The sequence below is a fragment of the Nerophis ophidion genome, linkage group LG08, assembly GCF_033978795.1.
Source record: "Nerophis ophidion isolate RoL-2023_Sa linkage group LG08, RoL_Noph_v1.0, whole genome shotgun sequence".
In the NCBI taxonomy this organism is placed as follows: domain Eukaryota; kingdom Metazoa; phylum Chordata; class Actinopteri; order Syngnathiformes; family Syngnathidae; genus Nerophis; species Nerophis ophidion.
The window spans coordinates 54,304,234-54,331,866 of NC_084618.1; the positions used below are offsets into that span (position 1 = coordinate 54,304,234).

Genomic DNA, 27,633 nt, shown 5'->3' on the forward strand with positions numbered 1-27,633 from the left:
TCTGTTTGGGATTTTTTTATTTTTCAGGAAAACAAAACAGAAACACGTTCTCCAATCAAGCATCATAATTAATTTTCTCAGTGGTGATTATTTAACAGTTTGTATGAGTGTATGTTCTTATTTGTATGAGTGTATGTTCATCCTCGGTTCATCAGAGTAGTGTGTGAGAGAAACCAAACTAATACATCAACGCTTAGAAAAAAAAAAACGTCCAATGGAATACCAAATTAGAATTGGGGGATTATTTTACGGGAGAAAAAATAATTCTGTTGCTTTTCCTGGACTCAGTAACACTATGTCCATAATAAAAACAAAAAATGTGGCCAGCCTACAGTGTATTGAGTATGTAAGCTACATTAGTGGCACTGGAGCTCTCAATATGAGAACGCTGACGCTGGACTTTATTTGCCTTTTTCTCTTTACATAGTTCATCATAAAAACTGATCCAGTCTCATTTTCTTCATTTGACACAATTCATTCCGTCTTTCCCTCCTCATTGGATGTTCCACTCTTCTCATAGTTGTACGTAAGAGCAGAGCAGCTGTTGAAGCGTTTCTCCCTTGGTGAGAAGCAGAAAAACTTCACAGATTTTGGCCACTGATCCATTTAGTCTTTCTCCGGTACCAGCTTCAGCACTTTGCCGATAGCAATAGTTTTGCCTAGTTGGGGGGAAAATTGATATTTAACTTATAGTCAAAGAGACAATGATGTAGTGTCTTTTACCTTCGTCTCGCAGTGTGAACCGTCCCATCTGAGGAAAGTCCTTGAAAGTCTCCATGCAGATGACTCCTGCTGCCCGGAACCGAGCGATACAAACCTGATCCTGCTTGACAAATCGTGGTCGTGTTTTACTTTTCTCTCCCGTCTTCTTGTCCACTATACAGAATAGGGCCTGCAATCAGAATTGGAATGAATAAGGTTCAGTAGGGACAGACATAGATACAGACACACACACACAGACACACAAGTGTATTAAACAAATGTTTGAATAAACTTACGGAGATCTGCACCTCTTCAATACAAGTGTGGAGGTGAAGGACTGCATTGTAACCGGGACAAATGATTGATTTGTGCTCAATGATGACGATCTAAATAAAAAAACCAGGCAAAGTATTTTAAATAGAACATATCATGAGCTCATTAAAAAGATACTAACCCCAGATTTCCACTGGATGCATAACGGCAGTTGAACAAGGCTATCATCCGTTTACTGTTGTGTTGCGGCTCTGTCATGCAGCAAAATAGCGCAGACTTTTATGAGTTCTTGCGAATCCGCACTTAATCACGTGATAAGGGGAGTTGTAGTAAAGAAAACTATATACTGTTACGCTGTTGCACAGACGCACACCTAAAATCATTCTCCTGCTTTCCCAACCCCAGTATCAGCTTTTATGTGACACAAGCCCCCAATACTGTAACCCCATATAGCTGCCTGTGATATCCCCGACTGTTTTTTTATTTTTGGACCTTCAGAATCGGCATGTCCTCATTTCTTTGTGTCAACAAGGTTTAATTACATCTAAAAACCTTTGACAAGTTTGACTTCATGTCCGTCGCCGCCCAGAAAACTGAGTATTTTATTTTAAAAATAAACCGAGTAATTCATTTTTTGGTTGTGCTTAACTTCCTGTCCAACACAGATTTTAGCTAACTTGAATGGATGTGTTATGTGTGTTGCAGGCACCGGCAAATATAGAAGCTTTGCGTATATTTAGAAGTGGAAACTGAACACATTGACTTGAATAAAAACGGAAAGGGGCGCTGTTGAACTGCCATTACGCATTCAGTGGAAATTCAGGGTAAGAGTGCAAAACTTATGTTAATTGGACCAGTTTTTCCCCATACATTCGTTTATTTGTCTTGGCCAGCCAGGAATACATTTGGACCACCACAAACAATAAAGGGGCACTACCATTACTCATTAACCCATTATAATGTATGTGAATGTAGCTAGTTGTTACAACTGTGTAAAGTAGATGGTATCGTAACACTGTTCCTTAACACACCTCATAAGCACGCATGGCCAGCTGTGTGGATTAAAAAATGGTTTACGCTCAAATCTAGAAAATGTTACCAAAAAACATTTCAGATGTATTTAAGCGTGCACACGCAATAATCCAGGCACATTTCTCTTTTACATCCCAATTAACGTGGAATTGAGCGCAAATGCTAAAACACAGCTGGCCACTCCATGTCCACGCTCCATTTAAATACTCAAACTATTGGTGCGTTCCATTTGTACTGTGAAGTCGGAATTTCAACTGGGACACTCTTCGAGGTCGGATTTCTGACTCAGGAGAATAGGAGCATTATCACCACCCTGGAGTTGGTATTAAAAATGGCTACTCTGGATGTAAACAAAAAAGCCCGCTTCTATAATATCCGTTATTTGCACTTCTGTTTTAGTTTTTGTCGCAGTAAATAAGCCATATATATTGTTTATATATGGTAATGCCACTGTAGTGTAAACTCCATTTATTTCATGTGGTATATATGCTGTACATCGCTAGAAATAGCATCTGTATTTTTTCTTCATTCACCATGTTTGAAAGTTGCAGAAAGAATGCACATTTTCCCATTAATTGTATATATCGTGACAAGGCAAACGCAAAAATAGCATTCATGGATGTGGCCATCTTGATTTCCGACTTTGTCAATGGAACGCTCTCACCTCGGCAGTGACGTCATTCCTTGCTCCAAATTCCCACTTTCAAGGTAAATGGAGCGCATATATATTTCAGACCCAATTAGAATTCACCAACAAGAAGAAGGAGGTGCTCCTTGCTGAAGTGAAAGCGCGCCAAAATATCCTTTTTAGCATGGTGTCCTCTAAAGTAATCCTCACCTTGTCTGAAAAGATAGTTGCTGTAAATATACACAAATAATAATAAACTTTAGAAGAAGTGGGGGCACATCTGAGTGACACCAATTACCTCCAAGATAAATATAATTTGAGCAATTTACAACAACATGTATTTGTACAGTAGCCTGCTCACAGCCAGATTATTTCATGTGTAAATTGTGTATTTATTGGTCTGCGTTCTTTTACATTTAAACATGCCAGTATATGAAATACTGACTTTTGTTTGATTATTTAATTTATTGCAGTAGCAGCCCATTCTTTCACTGTCTCTGGTACCATTAATGTGCCACAACCACCGGCGGCTGGAGCTGTCCATCCGACTGCCCAAGCTGGCGCTGGTGACAGCAGAATGATCGCCTACATAAATTAATATAAATCCTCACAAATATGAATACCAAGTATTAAATGCATTAGGGAAACAGTCAATTGTTTGTTCTCGCCTTGATCTTTTACATTGTTGACACCACTCATCAAATTTTGACAAAGCCTTAAACGACCACGTCTGTGTGTCGCCAAAGTATCCACATCATGTAGAAATGTGCATACATTAGCCATGAAGTTGGTGTGAAGCATTGCACAATTTTCACATTCAGTTCACTCTTGACACAGCTCATCATTGCCGTAAAAAAGGCCATACGCCAGAATCGTGTGCACGCTTGCATGAGACCCCCAGTCTGCTAGAGAATAAGATGATGTTGCATGAAGGATCAGCATAGTCAACTTAGGGAGTATTTAGACCACTCAAGATTGTTTTCTTCAAAAAAGCAAGGACTGAAAACTCTTGCGACTTTTTCTGACTTAATGTGAAAGTAATTATTGGTCTTCTCAACAAGAAGCAGGACCCCCGCCCAGTCCGTTTGTATTTCTAAACTTTTGTTTTACTTTTCATGTTTCCTGCTTGCTTTCTGACCCTCCCACAGTTATCATCAACATTACAAGTCCTAGTTATAGCCAATTTTGCAATTTTGCGGAAGACATCATCTACACCTACACACACGCACCCAGCGCCAGAGATCGAAGTCCTATGGGAAACACTGTTCGACAATGACTGTTATCTTCCTTTTAAGCACAAACATTGCAAAAAGACATGTCACCTGGGCGTCAAAGGTGCGTCCGGTGTGGCAAAGGTTGTCAGGACTGCATAAGATAAAACCGGGCAGGATCTCTTCTTCCTCTATGCCTTTGAGCCTCATCTTTAGATTCTCCCCTGGACCTGCATCATCTGTCTCCACTTCATCGGTTAAGAGGCTCAATACTTCCACAATGTGCTGAAATAACACATTACATTAGACAACCTTTTTTTATTAATATAATAAAAGTCACCTAATGTATGCAGATGATTTGGTAATTTTTAGCCCATATAGTGCTGGTCTTCAACAGTTTCTGAAAATATGCACACAGTATGGTACTGATTTTAACATCATATACAATGCTAAAAAGAGCAAGATAATGATAGTTAGAAGTAAAGAAGACAGAGACTCAGCCTTCTGTGACTTCTCTCTCTTTGGTTCTGCACTTAGTGTGTCCAGTGAAATTAAATATCTGGGACATATTAAAAATGACCTGTCTGATGACAAAGATATTTACAGACAGCGACAGACGTTATATGCTCAGGCAAATATGCTGTGTTGAAAGTTTAGAATGTGCTCAGTTTCTATGAAGATCACACTTTTTAAAGCATATTGCACACCACTGTATACTGCTTCCCTGTGGTGTCGGTTAAAACGAGCCAGTGTTAAAAAGCTCACAGTCGCTTACAATGACAGCATGAGACTGCTTCTTAGAGATTCAAGGAGCTGCAGTGCAAGCCAAATGTTTGTCAGTATTTGGGTCTCCACCTGCACTGCCACTTTACGTAATCTCATGTACAGGTTCATGTGTACGGCAGCTGAGTCAGACAACAATGTAATTATTGGTCTGACTAACCTGACTTGCAGTTCTGTCAGATTTTCATCCAGTCTGTGGAACAAGTGGCGAGCAATCCCGTATGCCAGAAATGTAATACATTTATACTGGTATTTATTTTATTTGTTTTTATCATTGTATTATTTTTTTATTCTATGATATGGATCACCCTGGGCCTGAAATAAATTACTACAAAAAATTAAAAAAAATTAAAACGTGTTAATTTCTTACATAGGGATTTTGAATGATAGGCAGCACAACTCTTTCTAATTTTTTGCACATTTCCAGTATGACTGATCTGCTGCAGAAGTGTTCACCATAATGAAATTGCCGAGGACATTCAGAGTGGAATATTCAAAAAGGCCGTCAGAAATTGGGCATTTTGTGATGTTTAAAAGGTATTTTCACATACAGTACTTTGCGGATTGTAAATACAATTGGATATGGTTTAACGGATACAATGAAACACAATGAAGCATATAAAGTCAACTTGTTTCTTCATTCTACTGGTACTTTAAGGTTTTATTTGCAGAAACCTTTTGGATCCTCAATTGTATTCCACAACAGAAATCTTACCCTGTTGGGCATCATGACCAACTGCTGGGCTTTGCTGATCGTTCCGGACTCCAGCTTCCCGTGAATTACTGTACCCATGTCCTAAACACACATGAACAATTAACATGCACCATATTATTACCCCAAATATAAAATAAGTTTTTTTTGTGAATCATGTTTTCAATATCAGTGAAATAAGAACTTGTAGATACATAAAAAACATAAGATATGGTGAGTCCGCTTCATTAATCACCTTAATCTTAAAATTTGCACCATACTGTGCTGTTTGCTAACTTGCCAAACCTTTAAGACACTTTTTTCAAGCAGGTCTCTATGTCAGTTGCAGTTCTTCTGGTTATTGGTACGTGTGAGTGACAAGAAGAAAAGCCCTGTGATGGGGTGGGGCTGTTTGGCGCCACATGCTAGTTTGCATGTATCAATTACAATATATAGTATTGTAAGACCAGTCTTGTGACACTCTTTTGCAGGGACAAAATGAGGTCATATTTGTGTCAATATGTAAATGACAAGGAATACAAAAGGGCCGTTCATTTACATATTCCATGTGTTTACAAAGCAAGGGTCAGTAATAGTTTCATACAAAATTCCATTGCTAAAAAGTAATTCTGGGTGCAAGCCAAACATAGCCTTGACTTGCTATTGTGAGTAAATCACAATAAATGCTCTCGCACAATCCCAAGAAAATGGAAGGCCTCACACATTACAAGGAAACAGCAGACATAGGTTTGATTGCTTGCCTTATACTTATCTACGATAGGTAGCCTGACGGGGCCGTCGATGGACCTGGCAAAGTTTGGCAAACTATCCAAGTGGGGTATAAACGGTAGACCACTGTTACAGAGCAAAAAAAGAGAATTGACTACTGCTTTCTACACAAACGATGAGTCTGAACAATTGCTGATATGATTTGATTGGGTAATCACAAAGTACTTACGTGTACCAGGGGCATTCAGATACGGGGTCTTTGAGGTTGGCACCTGTGAGTCCAGAGCAAGGCATAAAGTAGATGTCCTTCTTGGGGTTGAAGCCCACCTTCTTTAGAAAAGGCACCAGCTTCTCCTTACATTCCTCATACCTACAAGATAAATAAAATCTCAGAAGCGCCAACAGAAATCGTCATTTTTAGACACTACTAATGTTTAGGAAACCAATCTTGTGCTTGACTTTGTAGGTTTCGACAAAATCCCACACTTTGCTCACCTATCTAGGCTCCAGTTGACTGTGGGGTCGTCCATCTTGTTGACCAGGACAATGAGATGTTTAACACCTGCAGTTTTAGCCAGCATCGCATGTTCCCGAGTCTGTCCGCCTTTCTCAAAGCCAGTCTCGAACTCGCCTTTTCTTGCCGAGATCACCTGACGCAACAAGTCAGAAAGTTTTATTGCATGACATGATGCAATCCACTTTAAATGTACAGTAAATAAAAAATAAATGCCCCCGTCAACGACATCAACAAGGGATGTGCGGATTAGTATCGGCCCATTTTATGGAATATGTATGTGATTGCCATTGCCAATTAATGCCTTTCAAATACAATCTCAAAAGTCAGTCCCCTCTGGCAAATATTGTATATACAGTATATTTAGTCTAATGGCTGACAAGCCATCAGCTAATTGTTTATCTCCATACATACTGTGAAGCCGCTCTCCTAAGTTAATAAAAATCACCAGTATTAAAGGAAATAATCTGTATTTCTTGATATCTTACGTATAATTATCAAGTATCATTATCAAGCCTTAGGGCGAGGATAAAAAACACACCAAGAGCAAGTCAGGAGCAGGCATGCTAATAGCTAAGATAACCACCAACGTAGCTAGAAACAACACCAAGAAATAAGTGCTTGATAAAGTTTAAGAAGTGTAGATGGAACCTTTTGAAGCAGAAAGTAAGCAGATATTAACAAGAAGATCAATAAGTCTTGAGAGACAATAATACAATAACAACAGTTAGTGTGTTTGCATTGTCACAGGAGGATCGGATTGATCCATAAATTGGTGGTGTCGATACCAAGGGTAAAATCAGTATACAGTATGATCGATACTAGAGTGAATAGATCAATATACATTTTTTAGGGGTTAATGTTTACAGATTTAGAGAGTAAGTTTCTGGACACAGGAGGGCTTTGAGGGCAAAATGCCATGGTCAGTACACCAGTTACTGCTGGTTTTGGCACTGTGAGCAGGTGCCAGATCATGCTGGAAAATTAAATCTCCATAGAGCGTTACAACAGATAGAAGCATGTACACAGCTGCATTGACTCTGGACTTGATGAAACACAGTGGACCAAAACCAGCAGCTGATATGGCTCCCCAAACCATTGCTGACTGAGGGAACTTCTGTTGTCTAGAGTTCAGGAGTGGCTTAACCATGGGAATACGGCTATTGAAGCTGTATCTATTGAAAAGCTCTATGGAGATGATGATTTCATTTTCCAGCATGATCTGGCACCTGTCCACAGTGCCAAAACCACCAGTAACTGGTGTACTGACCATGGCTTTACTGTCCTCCATTGGCCTGCCAACTCCCCTGACCTGAACCTCATAGACAATTTGTGGGTTATTGTGAAGAAAAGCTGAAAGACACCAGGCCCATTAATGCAAATGAGCTAAAGGCCGCTATTGAAGCATCCTGGGCATCCATAACACCTCAGCAATGCCACAGGCCGATTGCCTCTATTCCACGACGCATTGATGTAGAAATCCGTGCAAAAGGATTCCCAACCAAGTACTGAGTGCATTAATTGACATTTTCAAATGTTTGATTTTGTTTTGCTGTTATAAATCTTTTTTTTTTACTTGGTCTGAGGAAATATTCTATTTTTTTGAGATAGGATTTTTGAGTTTTCTTAAGCTGTATGCCATAATCAGCAATATTAAAATAATAAAAGGCTTGCAATATTTCAGTTGATGTGTAATGAATCCAGAATGTATGACATTTTCATGTTTTTAGTTGCATTACAGAAAATAAAGGACTTTATCACAATATTCTAATTTTCTGAGACAGTCCTCTACATGATCGGTAGCGGCCGAGCTCACTTATAGATGATCAGTATCGAAAACGTCAACATAAATCCCTGATCGGATTCTTCATCCAAAAGAAAATGCCTTACTGAGCTACTAGGGGCATGCCAAAGTAACCGGTGGAACTATTACTGCTGAAGGCGTTTTATCTCATAAAAAATTTAAAAGTTACATTTGCCACAGGCACACTAACAAGAATGAGTCTTGAATATTACAATGAAGCCCACCGCACTCAAACTGATCTGCAATCATTCGGGATTTGTGTGCCATCCCCCTTGTGTCCTTGGGCAAGATACTTTACCCACCTGCTCCCAATGCCACCCACACTGGTTTTAATGTAACTTAGATAACGAGTTCCACTATGTAAATGCTTTGAGTCACTAAAGAAAGGCCCTATTTAAATAGAATTCACTTCACTTCACATTACACAATGATGTTTACCATGAATTAACGTGTACCCCGACTTAAACAAGTTGAAATACTTATTCGGGTGTTACCATTTAGTGGTCAATTGTACGGAATATGTACTGTACTGTGCAATCTACTAATAAAAGTTTCAATCAATCAATAAATCAACACGTATAAGAACAACTGCTCAAACATTGTGGCTTATTTCCAGATATTATACTGTGTAAGGTAGTTATCATTAATAACTGGCAATAGGAGTGAATATATTAACATATGACAAATCTACGTTGCATAACGGTATGCCTACATGCAAGTGAGGGTATCGTGGGCTTTGACTTTGTGGATTATTGAGTCTATGTATTGCTTTCATGCAAAATGGAATCATTAGCAATGAGTAAGAGGGAATCACATATGACATAGCTATGCATTTGGGAGATTACCATTGCTTTAATTTAGGGGATTATGTCATGTCACTGTGTGTATTTCTGTAACTTCAAAGAAAAGTATGTTGCCCACATGCACCATTACAAATGGTGCCATGTCAACGCCTGCCTCTTCCAAGCCAGCTGAGCACTTATGCGAGGCAAACAAACCAGACATTACAGTAGGTATCAAGCATTTTTCCTTCTAAACTGCGGGTCTGCGCAAATTTATGTCGCACATAAAATAAAATCAAACCTAAACACGTAATTATTCTTCACAATTTTGTAATGCAATTCTTTGAGAGGTGACAACCGGCAGCCACAACAGATAAAACATTGACGAACACTTTCAGTCACTGGTCACTTCCTGCCGTAACCACGGCAAAACAATCCGTTGTCTCAAGAGCAGCATGTGGGTAGGGGGTTAGTCACTGATGTGTTCACGGCCACACAAAAAGTCGTTCAACTCAAACATCACACAAACTGTAACTGCCAGATTGTTTCACAAGAAACAACATTTTAATTAGACAGTTGATGTGCGCGATTGACTGCCACTCAAGAAAAAAATGACATTGCCCAAAATATGTGGGGAAGGTGAGGGAATTAGACATAGGTGTAAGGCGTCACATAATTTGCGGTAATTGGTTGAATTTGCGCTAATTGGCGTGATTGCGACATCGGGAATGGAAATTATACCAAAAAAGGTACATTTTTGGCTACCTAAAAGAGCGCGTGAACAAAATACCAAAAACAGTTTGTTAAATGTGAGCTGAACTAGACATAGATCTCAAAGATGCATAGACACCAGGAGGTGGCTGAGTATGAACCGACTGAAAGCAAAGAAAACACAGGCATGGAAAAGCATTGAAAAAAATCTACACAAAAAATGCACAACATCTGTGTACTTCTCACCAGAACTGCCAGGTCTGCTTGTGACGCTCCTCCAATCATGTTGGGGACAAAGCTCTTGTGTCCAGGAGCGTCCAGGATGGTGAAATGTTTCTTCTCTGTCTCAAAGTAGGCCCTGCCGACCTCCACCGTTTTCCCTTTGTCTCTCTCCTCCTGGTTTGTGTCCAGAGCCCAGGACAGGTACCTGCATTCACCATGTTTAGTCATTGACAAAAAAGGCACACAATGACAATTTTGCTCTCAAGTGATACAATTTTGAAGTGTCATGGCAAAGTAAAGAGGAGAAAAAAATCGTGGACTTGGTCACTCGACTATCCTCAATTTGGGCTTTTCCAAATATGCGCTGAAAGGGGACTTATGAAAAATTTCCTTTTTTCTCAATCAATCAATCAATCAATGTTTATTTAGATAGCCCTAAATCACAAATGTCTCAAAGGACTGCACAAACCACTACGACTACGACATCCTCGGAAGAACTCACATAAGGGCAAGGAAAACCCACACCCATATATACAATGTTATATATGTTATATTACAATGTTGGATACTTGTGTTAATGCCAAAGTGTCAAATCCTAATGTGCATGTATTTTAGAGAATGCTTGACCGCAGTTTTTGATGCTTTTGTTCGTGGGGTTCTGCAGTCTACGTCGTGATGTCAAGGCAAGGTGGAACTAGTTATTTAGACATTAAATAAAGCTTTCAGTCAGAGGGGGAGGAGCCCCTAAGGCTATGAGGAAACACAAAAAAGGCAGGGTAAAATATTATAATTGTGACATGCGTCCAAACACAAACATGCAGTGACATAAATGCTGGTAAAACTAGCTTTTTTTTTTATGCAGAGACTGAATTGTTTGGCGGTTGTACCTAATGTTGTGACCAGGTGAGTGTATACAAAGTTTATGAAGTTTCTTTCCCCCATGAAAAGAAATGCAACAATGCAATATTCCGTGTTGACAGCTAGATTTTTTGTGGACATGTTCCATAGATATTGATGTTAAAGATTTATTTTTTTGTGAAGAAAAGGTTTAGAATTAAGTTCATGAATTCAGATGGATCTCTATTACAATCCCCAAAGAGGGCACTTTCAGTAGATGATTACTTCTACGTGTAGAAAATCTTTATTTATAATTGAATCACTTTTTAAGTTATTTTTATATCTTTTCTTCCAAATAGTTCAAGAAAGACCACTACAAATGAGCAATATTTTGCACTGTTATACAATTTAATAAATCAGAAACTGATGACATAGTGCTGTAATTTACTTCTTTATCTATTTTTTCCCAACCAAAAATGCTTTTGCTCTGATTAAGGGGTACTTGAATTGAAAAAAAAGGTTCACAGGGGGTACATCACTGAAAAAAGGTCGAGGACCACTGGTGTAGAGGACGTTAAAGGCAGTGCAGTCACGGCAGCCCTTAATAATGTCGGCCGGGTGAAAATTGGGATAAATTCTGGAAGATTGTTGCACCTGTAGATTGTTGGGAGGTGCACTGAAATTGAGGAGTCTCCCGGAAAAATCGTGAGGGTTGGCAAGTATGTTGCTAGGGCGGGAAAGCCATTCATAGAAGGTGAATTCATTAAACATTGCATGTTAGATTTTTTAAGAAATATTTTCTTGCGGCCCAGCCTCACCCAGTTTCTGCATCCAGTGGCACCCAGGTAAATTGAGTTTGAGACCCCTGGTTTAAACAAAATCTCAGTAGGTTCGCTATGGAAGCGCTAAAAACTACAACAAAGATGGTGGGGAGAAGAAGCAGGTGAAGTGGAGGCACGTAAATCTCTGCAAAACTTTGACCAAAGAACCACCATTACATGTTACACCCTAAGAAAGTGTTGTATAAGTAGTAGAAAAATCCTAATATGACCCTTTCATGATTGGCAAACTGGTTAAAAATAAAAAGTGCCTGGTAAAAAAAAGATAGATAGAATGCCAGCAGGTCATATTCTTTATTTGCTGAAGACGACTTAAGAAAAACTGTTTTAATTATAGTGCAGTGGCAGTCGTTTCATTGTGACTCAGAAAAAAAAATCACAAACAAATCTACACAAGCTCACCATGTCTCTCTATTCTTTTCTTTGGCTTCCCTTTCGTATTTCTCCAAAGTCCGCTTTTCCACCATTCCAGTTAAATACCTAAAATGAAAATTGCCAAGGAGTAATCTCTGTCACTTTCAACACTTTAAGCAGCCACAGTGAAAGATGTCCACTTACATGATCTGTCCCCCGATAGTTGACTTGCCAGCATCTACCAGTCAAATAGAATAAAAGTTATAACATCAAAGTGTCATTCTGGAATCATTACAAGGCAACACTGATGACGACGTAAACCCAGACGCACCCACATGACCGATGAATACGACGTTCACATGTTCTTTTTTGGGGGCGTCTGGTGTCAAAGGCACCACTTTAGGCATGGGTATTTCCTCTTCTTCCTCCTCTATCATCATCTCCTCCTCATCATCATCATCCTTCATTCCAGCATACGGCTGACAGTCCCCTGCACCTCTCAGGTACTCTTGTCCAGCTCCAGCTCCACTCGGCTCGTCATCGTTTTGCTCCCACGTCACTTCCTCGGTGGCCATGTCTGCCTCGGAGCCGCCGTTCTCCACTGGAGCTGCAAACGAATATTGCCACACTTGTTATTAGTAAGTCTGCAGTAGCTACAGCAACAGCAGTGGTAGCTCATTGTAACCAGCAATTACATGTTCATAGCTATGAAAGTTCTAATACTATTCAACTTGAACATACAGTGCATTTGGAAAGTATTAACTTCATCCACATTTTGTTATATTGCAACCTTATTCTAATACGGAATGCATTCATTTTTCTCCTGAAAATATTACACACGATACACCATGTGTACACACTAATTTGCTAATTTATTAAAAATAAAATCACAGGTACATAAATATTCAGAGCCTTTGCTCAATACTTTGTTGATGCACCTTTGTCAGCAATTATACCCTCAAGTCTTTTTGAATTAAATACCACAAGCTTGGCACACTTTTTCTTTGAGCAATTTCGCCCATTCTTCTTTGCAGCACTTCTCAAGCTCCATCAAGTTGGATGAGAAGGGTTTTCATCCAAGATGTCGCTGTACATTGCTGCATCCATCTTAGTCTCTTCAGGGAGGTGACCAATAAATCGATGATCACTCTGTCAAAGCTACAGCGTTCCTCTGAGGAGAGAGGAGAACCTCTCTACAGAGACAACCATCTCTGCAGCAATCCGCCAATGAGGCTTGTGTGGTATTTTAGGCAGAAAGAGGCCATTTTTTAGTAAACAGTTCTCAAAAATGCACTGGAAAGATTCTCAGACCATTAGAAACTAAATTATCTGGTCTGATGAGACAAAGATTGAACACTTTGGTATGATTGGCAGGCATCATGTTTGGAGGAAACCAGACACCGCTCATCACCGGGCCATCCCTACATTGAAGCATGGTGGTGGCAGCATCATGCTGTGGGGATGTTTTTCAGGGGCAGGAACTGGGAGACTTGTCGGGATAGAGGGAAAGATGAATGGGGAAATGTGCAGACACATCCTGGATGTTATCCAACCTAAAGGAGCTTGAGAGGTGATGCAAAGACAAATGGGCAAATCTGCTCAGAGATAGGTGTGCCAAGCTTGTGGCATCATATTCAATAAGATTTAGGCTGTCATTGTTGCCAAAGGTGCATCAACAAAGTATTGAGCAAGGACTATGACTCCTTACTCGTGAATACTTCACGAGTGAGGGAAGAGTGCATCGTGAGATCGACAGGCGGATTGGTGCGGCGTCTTCAGTAATGTGGACGCTGTATCAATCCGTTGTGGTAAAGAAGGAGCTGAGCCAGAAGGCAAAGCTCTCAAATTACCGGTCGACCTACAATCCCATCCTCACCTATGGACATGAGCTATGGGTTATGACCGAAAGGACAAGATCACGGGTACAAGCGGCCAAAATGAGTTCTCTCTGCCGGGTGGCGGGGCTCTCCCTTAGACATAGGCTGAGAAGTTCTGTCATCTGGGAGGAACTCAGAGTAAAGCCGCTGCTCCACATCGAAAGGAGTCGGATGAGGTGGTTTGGGCATCTGGTCAGGATGCCACCCGAACGCCTCCCTTGGGAGGTCTTTAGGGCCCTTTAGACGGGTAGGAGGCCACGGGGAAGACCCACAACACGTTGGGAAGACTATGTCTCCTGGCTGGCCAGGGAACGCCTCTGGATCCCACGTGAAGAGCTGGACGAAGTGGCTGGGGAGAGGGAAGTCTGGACTTCCCTGCTTAGGCTGCTGCCCCCGCAACCCGACCTCGGAAGAAAATGGATGGATGGATGGATGTGAATACTTATGTACATGTGTGTTTTTAAAAAAAAAAAAAATTCTAATAATGGTGTATGGTGTACTGTGTGTAGAATTTTGACGACAAAAATGATATCTATTGTATTTTGGAATAAGGTTATGCAAATTTAAAAATAATAGTATTTAAAAGAAGAAGTTTGATAACTATTATCTCTTACAAAATTGTATATTGATTATACAATGCTTAAAACATTTTTTACTTCTGTACTTACTCCTTGCTCTATTTACATTAATGAATGTACTAGAACACATTCTGTCCTAAATTACCATCAAACAAAGCTACTATCACACTTTTATTTGCCTATATTCGTGTAAAAGCCAATGTTTCCCATATATTCATTTATTTCTGTAAGCCTGCCAGGAATGAAACTGGACCGCCACAAATAGATTTGGTGCTACCTGTTTGCTGTTGCTCATAAACACATTATAATGAGCCTGCTTATAAATGTAGCTTGTCGTTACAACAACTCTGCTTCTTAAAAGGGGCCCTATAATGCAAAACCAACCTTTCTTGCCAATTGGTACCTCCAGTTTTGTATTTGTATGAGTCCTGAAAATTTGAAATATTTATAAAATAATCTTGCCTTCCTTAATACTTTCGCTAAATGCGTTGTCTGGAGATTGCACGATCGGTGATGTCACAAATTGGGAAAATCGTCAGCGGATGATCAATATTTGGTATAAATGCGCCATTGTAGTTTGCTCTGTAATCGATAAGCTACGTCTTTTTCTCCATCCTCTTGTTGTGGTGCAGACTGTCTTGTACAAACCCCGTTTCCATCTGAGTTGGGAAATTGTGTTAGATGTTAATAAAAACGGAATACAATGATTTGCAAATCATTTTCAACCCATATTCAGCTGAACATGCCACAAAGACAACATATTCGATTTTCAAACTTATAATCTTTTTTTTTTTTTGTCCAAATAATCATTAACTTTAGAATTTGATGCCAGCAACACGTGAGAAAGAAGTTGGGGAAAGGTGGCAATAAATACTGATAAAGTTGAGAAATGCTCATCAAACACTTATTTGGGACATCCCACAGGTGTGCAAGCTAATTGGGAACAGGTGGGTGCCATGATTGGGTATAAAAGTAGCTTACATGAAATGCTAAGTAATTCACAAACAAGGATAGGGCGAGGGTCACCAATTTGTAAGCAAATTGTCGAACAGTTTGGGAACAACATTTCTCAACGAGCTATTGCAAGGAATTTATGGATTTTACCATCTACGGTCCGTAAAATCATCAAAAAGTTCAGAGAACCTGGAGAAATCACTGCATGTAAGCGTTGACATTACGGACCTTTGATCCCTCAGGCGGTACTGCATCAAAAACCGACATCAGTGTGTAAAGAAATTCACCAAATGGGCTCAGGAACACTTCATACAACCACTGTCAGTAACTACAGTTGGTTGCTACATCTGTAAGTGCAAGTTCAAACTATACTATGCAAAGCAAAAGCCATTTACTAACAACACCCAGGAATGCCGCCGGCTTCGCTGGGCTCGAGCTCATCTAAGATGGACTGATGCAAAGTAGAAAAGTGTTCTGTGGTCTGACGAGTCCACATTTCAAATTATATTTGGAAACTGTGGACGTGGTGTCCTCCGGAACAAAGAGGAAAAAACACATCCGGATTGTTATAGCCACAAAGTACAAAAGCCAGCATCTGTGATGGTATGGGGGTGTATTAGTGCCCAAGGCATGGATAACTTACACATCTGTGAAGGCACCCTTAATGCTGAATGGTCCATACAGGTTTTGGAGCAACATATGTTGTTATCCAAGCAACGTTATCATGGACGCCCCTGCTTATTTCATCAAGACAATGCCAAGCTACGTGTTACAACAGCGTGGCTTCTTAGTAAAAGAGTGCGGGTAGTTTCCTGGCCCGCCTGCAGTCCAGACATGTCTCCCATCAAAAATGTGTGGCGTGCAATAAAGCGTAAAATACGACAACAAGACCCCGGACTGTTGAACAACTTAAGCTGTACATCAAGCAAGAATGGTAAAGAATTCCACTTTCAAAGCTTCAACAATTAGTTTCCTCAGTTCCCAAACGTGTATTGAATGTTGTTAAAAGAAAATGTGATGTAATACAGTGGTGAACATGCCCTTTCCCAACTACTTCGGCACATGTTGCAGCCATGAAATTCTAAGTTAATTATTATTTGCAAAAAAAAATTAAGTTTATAAGTTTGAACATTAAATATCTTGTCTTTGTAGTGCACTCAATTGAATATGGGTTGAAAAGGATTTGCGAGTCATTGTATTACGTTTAGATTTACATCTAACACAATTTCCCAACTCATATTGAAACGGGGTTTGTACATGCACATGCATCCTCCACTGCTGCCATTTTTAAAGCAAAGTAGCATATAGCTCTCACTTTTATTTGTGAGTAGCCTTGCTACGGAAGCACTAAAAGCTACAAAAAAGAAGGCAGGGAAAAGAGGCAATCAAGGTGGATGCTGTAAATAAGACAAAATGGCACATCCTGCAGAGGCGGTCAGAAAGCGGCTTAAAAATTGTCTGTAAAACATAAGTGATGCAACATTTTGACCAAAGAACTATCATAACCTGTTTTGTAGACCACAAGGAAGTGTTTTAAATGTAGAAAACAAATCATAATATGACTCCTTTAACACAATTTGGTCTGCCAGGGAATAAGGATATGTAGCTAGAGAGGTCAGTGTTGCCAACTTAGCAACTTTAATAAGATATTTAACAAATATTCAGACACCGATTGTCTTTTTGAAAACAGCGACTAAGATAACTCCTTGAGACTTTTTTGGTGTTATCTTTTTGAGGCGCTACCACGAAAGCACATATCGCTCCCTCCCATAGACCTTCTGTACTGCTTGTTACAGTAAAATATAAAAGCAGAAAAAGATGCAACAGAGCAGACTTAATTTGTATTATATTGTGTTAATTTTTATGTTTTTTGTCACTTTTGTCCCTCATACAGCTTCCATTAAAATTGTATGTACATTTTCCCTGGCTAATAATGCAAATTAGATAAACTCTTGGATAATGTCAGATGGTGCTGGTGTACCTAATGCTGCGGCAATATGTCAATAGCACCTTTCTGGTTATAAATAAACATACAACTTGTACATTATTTTGAAGAATGGGTAGTGCCAGTGTGGTCCAAATGGATGTCTATTTCAGAATTGGAATGGTGAAGTTGCATCATATCGTTAACACTTGTGACTTTACAGATGCCAGAAATCCAAATAAGGCTCAGTAAGTAAAACTACACGTCAGCCTCCGAGCATTCCTGGTTAGTTTGGGGTTTCAACATGGCTGCAGGTGCATGCATGCTGACACGACACCGACACATACACACGTTAACAGTGTAGTGAAAGCCTTTGTAACCTGAACATAGTCACACGGAGTGTTTCGAGTTCATTCTGTCTATGTCAGGGGTATACAGAAAAATGCAAACCAATGGATGTCAAATGTATTCTTAAACTGTGGGAAGTGTACAAGTAGTGGCATGCAGGCTTCATCTAGTAAAGGAGTGTCAAACTCATTTTAAATCAGGGGCCACATGGAGAAAAATGTACTCCCAAGTGGGCCGGACTGGTAAAATCACGGCACGATAACTTAAAAATAAAGACAACTTCAGATTATTTTCTTTTTGTTGTTGTTTAAAAATAGAACAAGCACATTCTGAAATTATATATAATGTTGAGGCATTTATACACTTACATGTTGCGGTTAATAGTATTCTATCTTTATTTGTCGTTATCTATATTTTCTGAATAAATGATGTGCTAATGTTTATCAGTCAACTCATTGGTGGTCATTTTCAATCTATCAAGATAAAAAAAATAACATCAAAATCAAATTACAGTATGTTATGTAGTTTGATCATTTTCCTCGACTGTTGCACTAACATTATGTGGTTTATTTTGTACGAATGTGGCATCATCTACGAAGAAACAAAGAATTGCTATAGCCACATCCAGTGGCCATATTAAAATTAGCTTGTTTTCTTCATTAAAAAATTTCAGGTTAATTTTTATACCTGGCAAACTAATCCTGCGGGCCGGCTAAAAGCTGTTCGTGGGCCTGATCTGGGCCACGGGCCGTACGTTTGACACCCCTGATCTAGTGGTACACCAAATAATCACTTGATTAAAGGAGTGTTTTATTTTTGTATACCGTATTTCCTTCAATTGCTGCAGGGCATATAGTATGCGCCTGCCTTGAATTACTGCCGGGTCAAACGCGTTTCGCATGCTTAGTATTACCGCCTGGTCAAACTTGTGACGTCACGAGTGACACTCCCCCTGTCATCATTTTTAAAATGGAGGAGGCTGATTTCAGGATCCGGGATTTTGAAATCGCATAAAGGCAAGAAGATTAAGAGCTATTCAGTAGGATTTAAGGTCCAAGCTTACATCACACTCAAATTTTTACTCCATACCTTTGGTAAGTGCCAGAGTGAGAAGAGGTTTTAAAATAATTAGCGAGTGCTTACTTTTACCGCACGCCTTTGTAAGCGCATGAGTGAGAAGAGGTTTTAAATTATTTAGCGCATTGTTACTGTCCGAACTATGTGTAATATTAGTGGCCAACATGTTTTAATATGTCTTGTTTTTAATGATTACTTAGGCCCACTATGCTACTGTATTCTAATGTTGGTCATTATGGTGGTACTTAGAGAACCAAGTTTTTTCTTAGGTGGTACTCGGTGAAAAAAGTTTGAGAACGACTGTGCTAAGCTATATATATATATATATATATATATATATATATATATATATATTAGTATATTTTTGTTACAGGTGGTAATCAAAGCTAACTAGTGAAAAACTAATAATTTACCCCAATAATAATGAACTGATTGTATTTTTACAAAACGCAGGGCGGCCAAAAAACGGCCATAAAATGTCCACCAGGCCACACTTTGAACAGAGGTGTTTGACATGCATACCGACTGTTCGTGCCACCTCCATGTTGCCAGCAGGATCGGGGGCACCTTTAGGGAGAAAACACATTTGAATAACCTTCGTTCACAATGCTACCACGCAACAATGGTGACGTTTGAACATTTCCTGCTCAGCATTACTTGGCAATGAATCAGGTATGACTTGTGACGACATGCAACTTAAACGAGGGGAGTTAGCTGCGTTAGCAAGTTAGGCTAACTTCCAAATAGTTGACAAGCCTTCATGGGACATTACCACGCAATGGAATGGTTTCCGACGTGGTACTTTGAGGGACGGTGGGCACAAACACCGCAGCGTTGACGTTGGGAACAAACGGCTTGGCGTTGACGTTGAGTGCGGCGAAAGTGGCCGCGAGATCCGCCGCGGCGGCCGGTGGGGCCTCGGCATCTTCCTCCAGTTCCCACGAATCCGGAGCTGTGTCTCTCGGGTCCATGCTATCGTTCCTCGGCGTTGACAAACTATCCCTTGCCGATAAGCGCTGGTTGGTTTTTGCGGTTTGGGTTTAGAGAACAAAACGTTCAGTTTGTAGTGTGTTTAAAGAGCGCTGCTGTGGGTGAACTTCCCATCGCTATGCTGCTTTGACAAGCATATGGAGCTCGCATGACAGGAGCTGTGGTGTGGGCGTGCATTACCAGCGCCCACCACTGGGGGTCAGCATTGTTTTCCTGCGGACAGAGGCGTGTATAAAGAGAGAAATGCCGAGTAAATAACAAGCCATGAATGCTACCAAGCAGGGACGTGCACATGATTATAGAGGGGCAGGGGCTCAAAGTCAGAAAAGGGCAGGAAATTTGTTTGGGGTCCTTTACACAATATGGAAATTAATGTAAAATTAAATTTGCTAATAGGAAGGTAACTAATTAGCTGTGTGTCCTTTGTTGGTAAAAGTGATTGCCATTTCTTTTGTGTCAACAAATTATTGTCATAAGTAGTTAATTCACATTATCATAGGCTTGGAAGACATGACAAGCAACAAAACCCTGGTTTATTATTAGGCTATTGTTAAAGATAAGCACTTTAATATTTAACATTGAACAGTGTAACATGAACTTCGAAAAAAACAAACTAAAATAAATACCCAAATGGAAAAAACTTCAATGTGAAAATCTGACCTTCTTCCCTTAACTTGATGAAAACACTATCAAGTTGTAATTTATGGTATTTCTCACTTACTGCTCAGACTAAACTGAAACGCAATACAACTTTATATCTAAACCTCTACTGTGAGAGAAATGTGATCCGCCGTAAACACAGTGCATTTTATTTTGAAAATCAACCCGTGTTTTATTTTGTATTTTGTACACTACTTTCTGTCCCGCACGATCCGCTCTGCTCTGTGCTCAATTGATGTGCCGTGCTCAATTGATGCGCTGTGCTCTGACATCCGGCAAAAACAGAAGCTGACACATTAAATAATAGAATAATCAGGGGCGCCGCTAGGGATTTTGGGCCCCATGAAAAGAATCTTTACAGGGCCCCCAACACAGCGGCAACATTTTTGGAAGCTAATTTACATACAAAAGGGTTTATGCTTTTTAAACCATTAAAATTGTTCAAACTTACTTTTATTTAATGCATTTTAATTCATTAATTACCTTCATCTTTGTATTGTTTTGAGACTGTAGTAAAATGTATTATATTTTGTATTTTATTATTATTATTTCAACACACACAGCTGCTCACCTCCTTCCTCATGTGGGGGCACTGGGGCTGATTCAGGGGCAGGGGGAGTTGGGGGCTGACAGACAGCTGCTGCTGGTGCAGTTGACTCTGTTCAGAATGAGGCATCCTTTTGACAGAGGGGAGATCAACTATTATTGAATACGAACAGCTTGATAAATGTTTGACTGGATTGATTATTTAACTAATATAGCAGTAAAATGTAAAAATCCAGAGTTTTCTTGACCTAACATGGTGAGAAAAGTGAGCTAGCCTATTACCACAGACAGGGACAAAGTTAATATGCATAACTTTCCACCACAACTAACAAACCCACCTTTTTTGGGGGGGAAATATTGAGTGACATGTTGTCGACCCTTCAACTCCTTCTCCTCTCTTATTTTATTTTATTTTCTTTTTTGGCTGCATGATTTTTGATGCATGCTGCTGACTCCTCCGCTTTGCCCGCTGTGGCGCTGTCTGTGACTAATCACCGGTGCGCTACCTGCAGCAGATCCAGTCGGACTGAACCATTTTACGTAAATACAGGGGGGAGGGAGGGCCCTGCAGGGGTTGGTGCTTCCAAAACAAATAAAGGTATTGTTACCAGGACATGGAAAATAAAACATGTGTGATTATATGTTAGTTAATAACTTAGTGTCATCATTTTGTCTGTAATATAATTTCACCATCATTAGGGGCCTCTCTGGGCCCCCCTCCATCATGGGCCCCTAGAATCCGTCTCCTTTACCCCTCCCTTTTCGGCGCTCCTGAGAATAATACAGCGTTTTTCTGAAACATGACCCATATTAGATGCTGAATAAGTGGACAGCGACTAGACCATAACTCACAGGTTGAAGTTGCTCCACTGTCACGTCTCCTAAGGCCGTAGTTGGCTCTCACTTCTCTCTCTGTCTGGTGGAAGCGCAGGCTCAAACAACCCGGTATTACAAGAAAACGTGGAGTTTTTGTACCGCTGTTTTTTTGTTTTGTTTTTTACATCCCTAACAGAAATGTATTAATGTTGTTTAAATAAAAAAAATAAAAATAACAAAAACACACAGAGGGCACTTTTTAAGACGAAGCAAAAAAGAGCAGGGGCTCAAGCACCCATAGGGCCCTATGTGTGCATGTGCCTGTTCCTCAGGGCTGTGTCCATTCCCCCTGGCTCTTCTCCCTTTATACAAACTGCTGCACCTCCAGTCACCAGTCGGTAAAGCTGCTGAAGTTTGCGGATGACACTACTCTCATCGGGCTCATCTCAGATGGCGATGAGTCCGCCCACAGGAGAGAGGTGGACCGGCTGGCGTCCTGGTGCAGCCTCAACAACCTGGAGCTGAACACCCAGAAAACAGTGGAGATGATCATGGACTTCAGGGAAGTCACAGCCCCATCATCCCCCCTCACCCTGATTGACTCTCCCATCTCCGTCTCCATTGTGGACTCCTTCCGTTTCTTGGGCACCACCATCACCCAAGAACTCAAGTGGGAGCCGACCATCAGCTCCCTCATTAAGAAGGCCCAGCAGAGGATGTACTTCCTGTGGCAGCTGATGAAACTTAAGGTGCTGACCAAAATGCTGGTGCAGTTTTATTCAGCCATCATCGAGTCCATCCTCACCTCCTCCATCACCGTGTGGTTCCCCGGCGCCTCAGTCCAGGAAAAGCATCGACTGCAGCGCATGGTACGTGCTGCTGAGAAGGTGATTGGCTGCAAGCTCCCATCTCTCCAGGACCTGTTCTCCTCCAGGACCAGGAGGCGTGTGGGTCGGATCACAGCTGGCTCTTCTCTCCCTGGTCACAAACTATTCTCCCCTAACCCCTCAGGCATGAGACTACGGTCCATCCAGACCAACACCTCCCGCCACCTGAAGAGTTTTTTCCCCTCGGTCATCAGACACATGAACAATAACAAGATCTGATAGCCGCCCACTTACAGCTCGTCTTATTACCTATTCTGTCCTATGTCTTTTATGTTGCACCATTGCACCAAGAAAAATTCCTAGTTTGTGAACCCCTTTTCAAACAATGGCAATGAAAAGTATTTTGATTCTGATATAAAATATTTGAACTCACAATTTGTAGCACCCATTGGATGCCGTATAAGCCAGTGGTACCCCTTGTCGATTCGAGTGGAAATGGCGGGCATTTCCCCATTTCATCGCCGACATTGTTTCACAAGATGTAGTTTCTCTTTAAATATCCTTCTTGAAAAGGGCCTTGCCTATATATTTCTAACGTTTTGCTCTCCTTATTTGTTAGTCAACACTTCCTGCTTCCGAAAGACATGTAGTATCCAATCACTCTCTTGTTAACATCAGGCTACCTAAATAGGCTACTGACAACAACTCGTGATCTGATTAGCTATTGCAACTGTCTATCAACTGTATGTGCCTGTTTGCTAAAAGTGCACAGCTGGCCGCATTGTTGATTCTGATGGTCCCGGAAAGATTTCGTACAGAATGGCAACATAAGCTAGCTGAATTCTGATTCGATACAAACTCAAACCTAAAAACAACAGCACTTGAAGGAGCATAATATGACATAAAGAGAATATGAATACTTTTAGATATTTAGGTAAAGTAAATAAAAAATGTATTTTATTTTGAATTATGATCAACGTTTCTGGTAATGTTAGGCCAGCAGAGAAGGCCTTTGCTGGCCCTGATGGCACACCACTGGTGTTACGTGACCAGCAGGCACCTGATGGGTGAACAAACTTAAAATGAAAATACACAGAACAACCCAAAAAAATAGTTATTTCCATAATTTTGCCAAAATCTTCATTAGCTTTGGACCAACAATCATGGGGAAATTATGACTTGTGTGTGGAGTATGTCAACTGTGGTGATCTATTTGTAATCACTGTGTGTATCTCTCATAATGTATTATTCTAACTGATACTTATTTTTTTGTAACATGGTAAATGAATACGTTTCCTTTTGGAGTTATTGTCGCATATTTCTGCACAATAACTCAGATATGGTTACACTGGCAAGCAGTAGAGAACATGGAGTGATTTTTTGGTCCAGAACATCCATCCATCCATTTCCTACCGCTTGTCCCCTATTCATTATTAAAGTATTTCTTGCCACTTTTAGTGGTATATTTTTAATGAGATTTCCAATGAATTTTCCTCATCTATATTTACACCCAAAATGTAGTTTCTGTTACTCTTTCAATGTATATTCCGTCTATTTGTGTTTTACTTTTTCTTCTGTTACCGAATTACACTATTTAAGTTTTACTGAGGTTCGAGGATAGTCAAATTGCACTATTTTAGTTTTACTGAGATTCAAAGATATTCTGTTTTTGTCAAATCATCGCTTCAATTATTTCATTTCTTGTTATTATTTGTATTAACTTCTGTCTGTTCTCTCCTGAACAAAACATAAACATTGTTGCACGTATTTGCAGAAAACACTGTAATCGGTGGCTCTCCAGTACTGTTGACGGCAAACCTTCATTTCCCATACTTGTCTTCTTTCAGGGTTGTGGCTAAAGCGATGTAAAAGCTTTCCACAATTATCACTGGAAGAATAGACCCATGCTGCACAACATGGCACCGCAAACATAACATGAGCTCAAGGTTAGTAGCAGTCACGGCACCCTTGAGTCACGTTAAGTGCATTTTGACCGATCATTGAGGAGATCATCTAAAACTGAGTTGGCCATACTTTCTTTATACACAATTAATCTATAAATCCGTTCAGTGAGTTGAAAAATAAATACATTAGAGTGACTGTGAAATAAATAGTAGACACCTGACACTGCAGGTGAAGTTTTCTATATTCCCGTGTTTTCTTGTAAGGGAATTATGTATTTATGAATTATGGATACAAACAAGCAAGTAAACAACAATTAATAGCATATGCAATCACAAACCTTTTTGAAAAATGTGCAACCAACACTTTAGGTTGAATTAACAATAATCTGTTTCTGCTCACATTTTCAACATTCAAGCAGTTTTCAATAAAAGTACAAACATTTTAGGACTAGATTTACCTGCTAAATCAGTGCTTTTCAATTATATTCTGTTATGCCACCCCTTGGAAGAAGAGAATATTTCACGCTACCCACACTCTCCACTGTGACTACAAATGGTATAATCTGTCTATATAATTGTTATAGCTATACCTCTGCATAACAATGTAAGCTTATTAAAATTAAAGGAAACAACACACTGGTCTTTTCTCGTCTCCCACCGTGGTTACGGACCTCCCCGGCATCGCACCACGCCCCCTTCACCCCAAATGGGGGCCCGCCCCACTATTTGAAGACTACGCTAAACTAAGCATGTATGTTCCCTCATCCCTGTTGATGATGTTGGTCCCTCACATCCTAATTTCCATAGCCTTCTTTATAAATCTCTTCTTTTTCTTTCTTTCTTACAAATATCTCTTTTTTGATGTATTGGTATTAATTTGTTCATATTGTTAGAGTTGATTGTGTACAAAGGCAGGGAATAAGTTATTGGACATGTCTTTTGAGGCAAAAACATTATTTTGCATTATTGATTTAAAAAGGGGATTATAGTTATGGTGTTGTGTTGATATTGTTACATAAGCTAATATTAATTGAACATTATCATTAATATAAGGCAATTTAACAATTGTTTTAAAAGAAAAATACAAATAGGCAAGGTGATATTTTCTTAGTTTATCTAAAATTGTTGTCCCGTGTTTTATTCCTATTATAATCATCAAATGAAGGACTAATCACTCAATTATCTTAAAACATGTTTAACTACATAGTAGTGGTATCAGAAATACTGGCCATGTATTTACTTGATATCAAAATGTGCAGTATCGCCCATTCATGTATGGCTAAATTGAGATGCAAATTGTAAGATGTATCACCAGTACTTTATTGAATCATATTATTGACAAACAACATGACAATTCACGTAATAAATATGTTGAAAAGTATCTTAAATAACTCATATTTTATATTCATATTTGTGTATGAGAACCAAGGTAATAAATAGAATAAAAATGCCTTAAATTAATCAAAAGGCAACAGCTAACTCTACTAAAAGCATAAACCTTGACTACTCATTAAAATCTAGCAAAACCTAATTAATTATTAGTCTTAAATCACTTAACGTGCAAGAGCAAACTGCTAATATATCACTTGCTTGTTTATTTTTCATTCTTTGGCATCAGCAATTCCTCCAGCAGTGATAGCAAAAGTGGCCTCGTTCTCTGGCATATCAGGACTGTAAGGAACCAAGGAAAGAAGAAAATTATACGGTGGATGAAAATGTCTAAATTCAGACGTTTGATCTTAAAATCTAATTTCCATACCTGTCAAATATTTTGGCAATTCTCATTTCTCCGCGTCCCTTCCTCAAGCTTAACCTTGTGGTGGAGGCGTGGGCCAGGATATGGCCGCCAATCGGTTTTTTGGGATCAGCCTGGAATCTGCCATGGGTGACAACCCAAAATGTCTTTATCAAAGCCTTGAATTTGGCCAAATAAGATCCGCTAAACGCGTGGTATCTTACGTCATTCCTGCTCCAGGATCAGCTGTCATTTGGTTGGTAATAAACACAGCAACATTGTACTCTTAAAGACAAAACACATATGTGAAGATCTTCAACAAAGTCAAATTTTATTGAAAACAAGGGAAATTTTAGGTAATATTCCATAAAGCAGTGGTTCTCAAATGGGGGTACGCATACCCCTTGGGGTACTTGAAGGTATGCCAATGGGTACATGAGATTTTTCCAAAATATTCTAAAAATAGCAACAATTCAAAAATCCTTTATAAATATATGTATTGAATAATAAATCTACAAAATATGAATGTAAGTTCATAAACTGTGAAAAGAAATGCAACAATGCAATATTCAGTGTTGACAGCTAGATTTTTTGTGGACATGTTCCATAAATAGTGATGTTAAATATTTATTTTTTTGTGAAGAAATGTTTAGAATTAAGTTCATGAATCCAAATGGATCTCAATTACAATCCCCAAAGAGAGCACTTTAAGTTGATGATTACTTGTATGTGTAGAAATCTGTATTTATAATTGAATCACTTGTTTATTTTTCAACAAGTTTTTAGTTATTTTTATCTTTTTTTCCAAATAGCTCAAGAAAGACCACTACAAATGAGCAATATTTTGCACTGTTATGCAATTTAATAAATCAGAAACTGATAACATAGTGCTGTATTTTACTTCTTTATCTGTTTTTTCAACAATAAATGCTTTGCACTGATTAGGGGGTACATCACTGAAAAAAGGTTGAGAACCACTGACTTAAAAGAAAATTTGTTTTGTTTAATACAGTTATACCCAAACATTTAATAATGACAAATACAAACAAAACCACAATATAAGTATATCTCTTATATGTGTGTTTCCATATGAGTTGGGAAATTGTGTTAGATGTAAATATAAACAGAATACAATGATTTGCAAATAATTTTCAACCCATATTAAGTTGAATATGCTACAAAGACAACATATTAGATGATAAAACTCATCAACTTTAGAATTTGATGCCAGCAACACGTGACAAAGAAGTTGGGAAAGGTGGCAATAAATACTGATAAAGTTGAG

At 39.4% G+C, this 27,633-nt stretch overlaps 2 protein-coding genes and 1 long non-coding RNA gene across 6 annotated transcripts in view; 1 reads left to right on the forward strand and 2 right to left on the reverse strand.

The window, feature by feature from the left end:
• On the reverse strand, window positions 1–20,054 carry gspt1 (G1 to S phase transition 1). 2 transcript variants are annotated; one of them, XM_061908921.1, is made up of 14 exons: window positions 19,643–20,053; window positions 19,393–19,437; window positions 12,444–12,719; window positions 12,317–12,350; window positions 12,161–12,238; window positions 10,107–10,287; window positions 6,545–6,699; window positions 6,279–6,419; window positions 6,082–6,175; window positions 5,345–5,425; window positions 3,958–4,131; window positions 999–1,088; window positions 724–892; window positions 1–659 (listed from the first exon to the last, which is right to left on the reverse strand). In XM_061908921.1, the coding sequence occupies exons 1-14, from the start codon at window positions 19,839–19,841 to the stop codon at window positions 607–609; spliced, it is 1,770 nt and encodes a 589-aa protein (XP_061764905.1). In that variant the 5' UTR covers window positions 19,842–20,053; the 3' UTR covers window positions 1–606. The 2 variants fall into 2 exon arrangements, with proteins under 2 accessions (XP_061764905.1, XP_061764906.1); XM_061908922.1 differs by lacking the exon at window positions 19,393–19,437 and having other exon boundaries at window positions 19,643–20,054.
• Window positions 19,364–27,633, forward strand: part of LOC133557944 (uncharacterized) — a 12,747-nt gene continuing 4,477 nt past the window's right edge. The window contains exons 1-2 of the long non-coding RNA XR_009807874.1: window positions 19,364–19,542; window positions 24,557–24,655. This is a non-coding gene — a long non-coding RNA (uncharacterized LOC133557944). The remainder of the gene's footprint in view (window positions 19,543–24,556; window positions 24,656–27,633) is intronic.
• The window catches only part of dmc1 (DNA meiotic recombinase 1), a 14,276-nt gene continuing 12,552 nt past the window's right edge, over window positions 25,910–27,633 (reverse strand). For 2 of the 3 annotated variants that reach the window (XM_061908925.1, XM_061908924.1), the window contains exons 11-13: window positions 26,573–26,633; window positions 26,373–26,489; window positions 25,910–26,284 (exon numbers count right to left, since the gene is read on the reverse strand). In XM_061908925.1, coding sequence (XP_061764909.1) covers window positions 26,215–26,284; window positions 26,373–26,489; window positions 26,573–26,633 — 248 coding nt within the window. In that variant the 3' untranslated portion in view covers window positions 25,910–26,214. The remainder of the gene's footprint in view (window positions 26,285–26,372; window positions 26,490–26,572; window positions 26,634–27,633) is intronic. The other variant, XM_061908926.1, reaches the window with a different exon arrangement.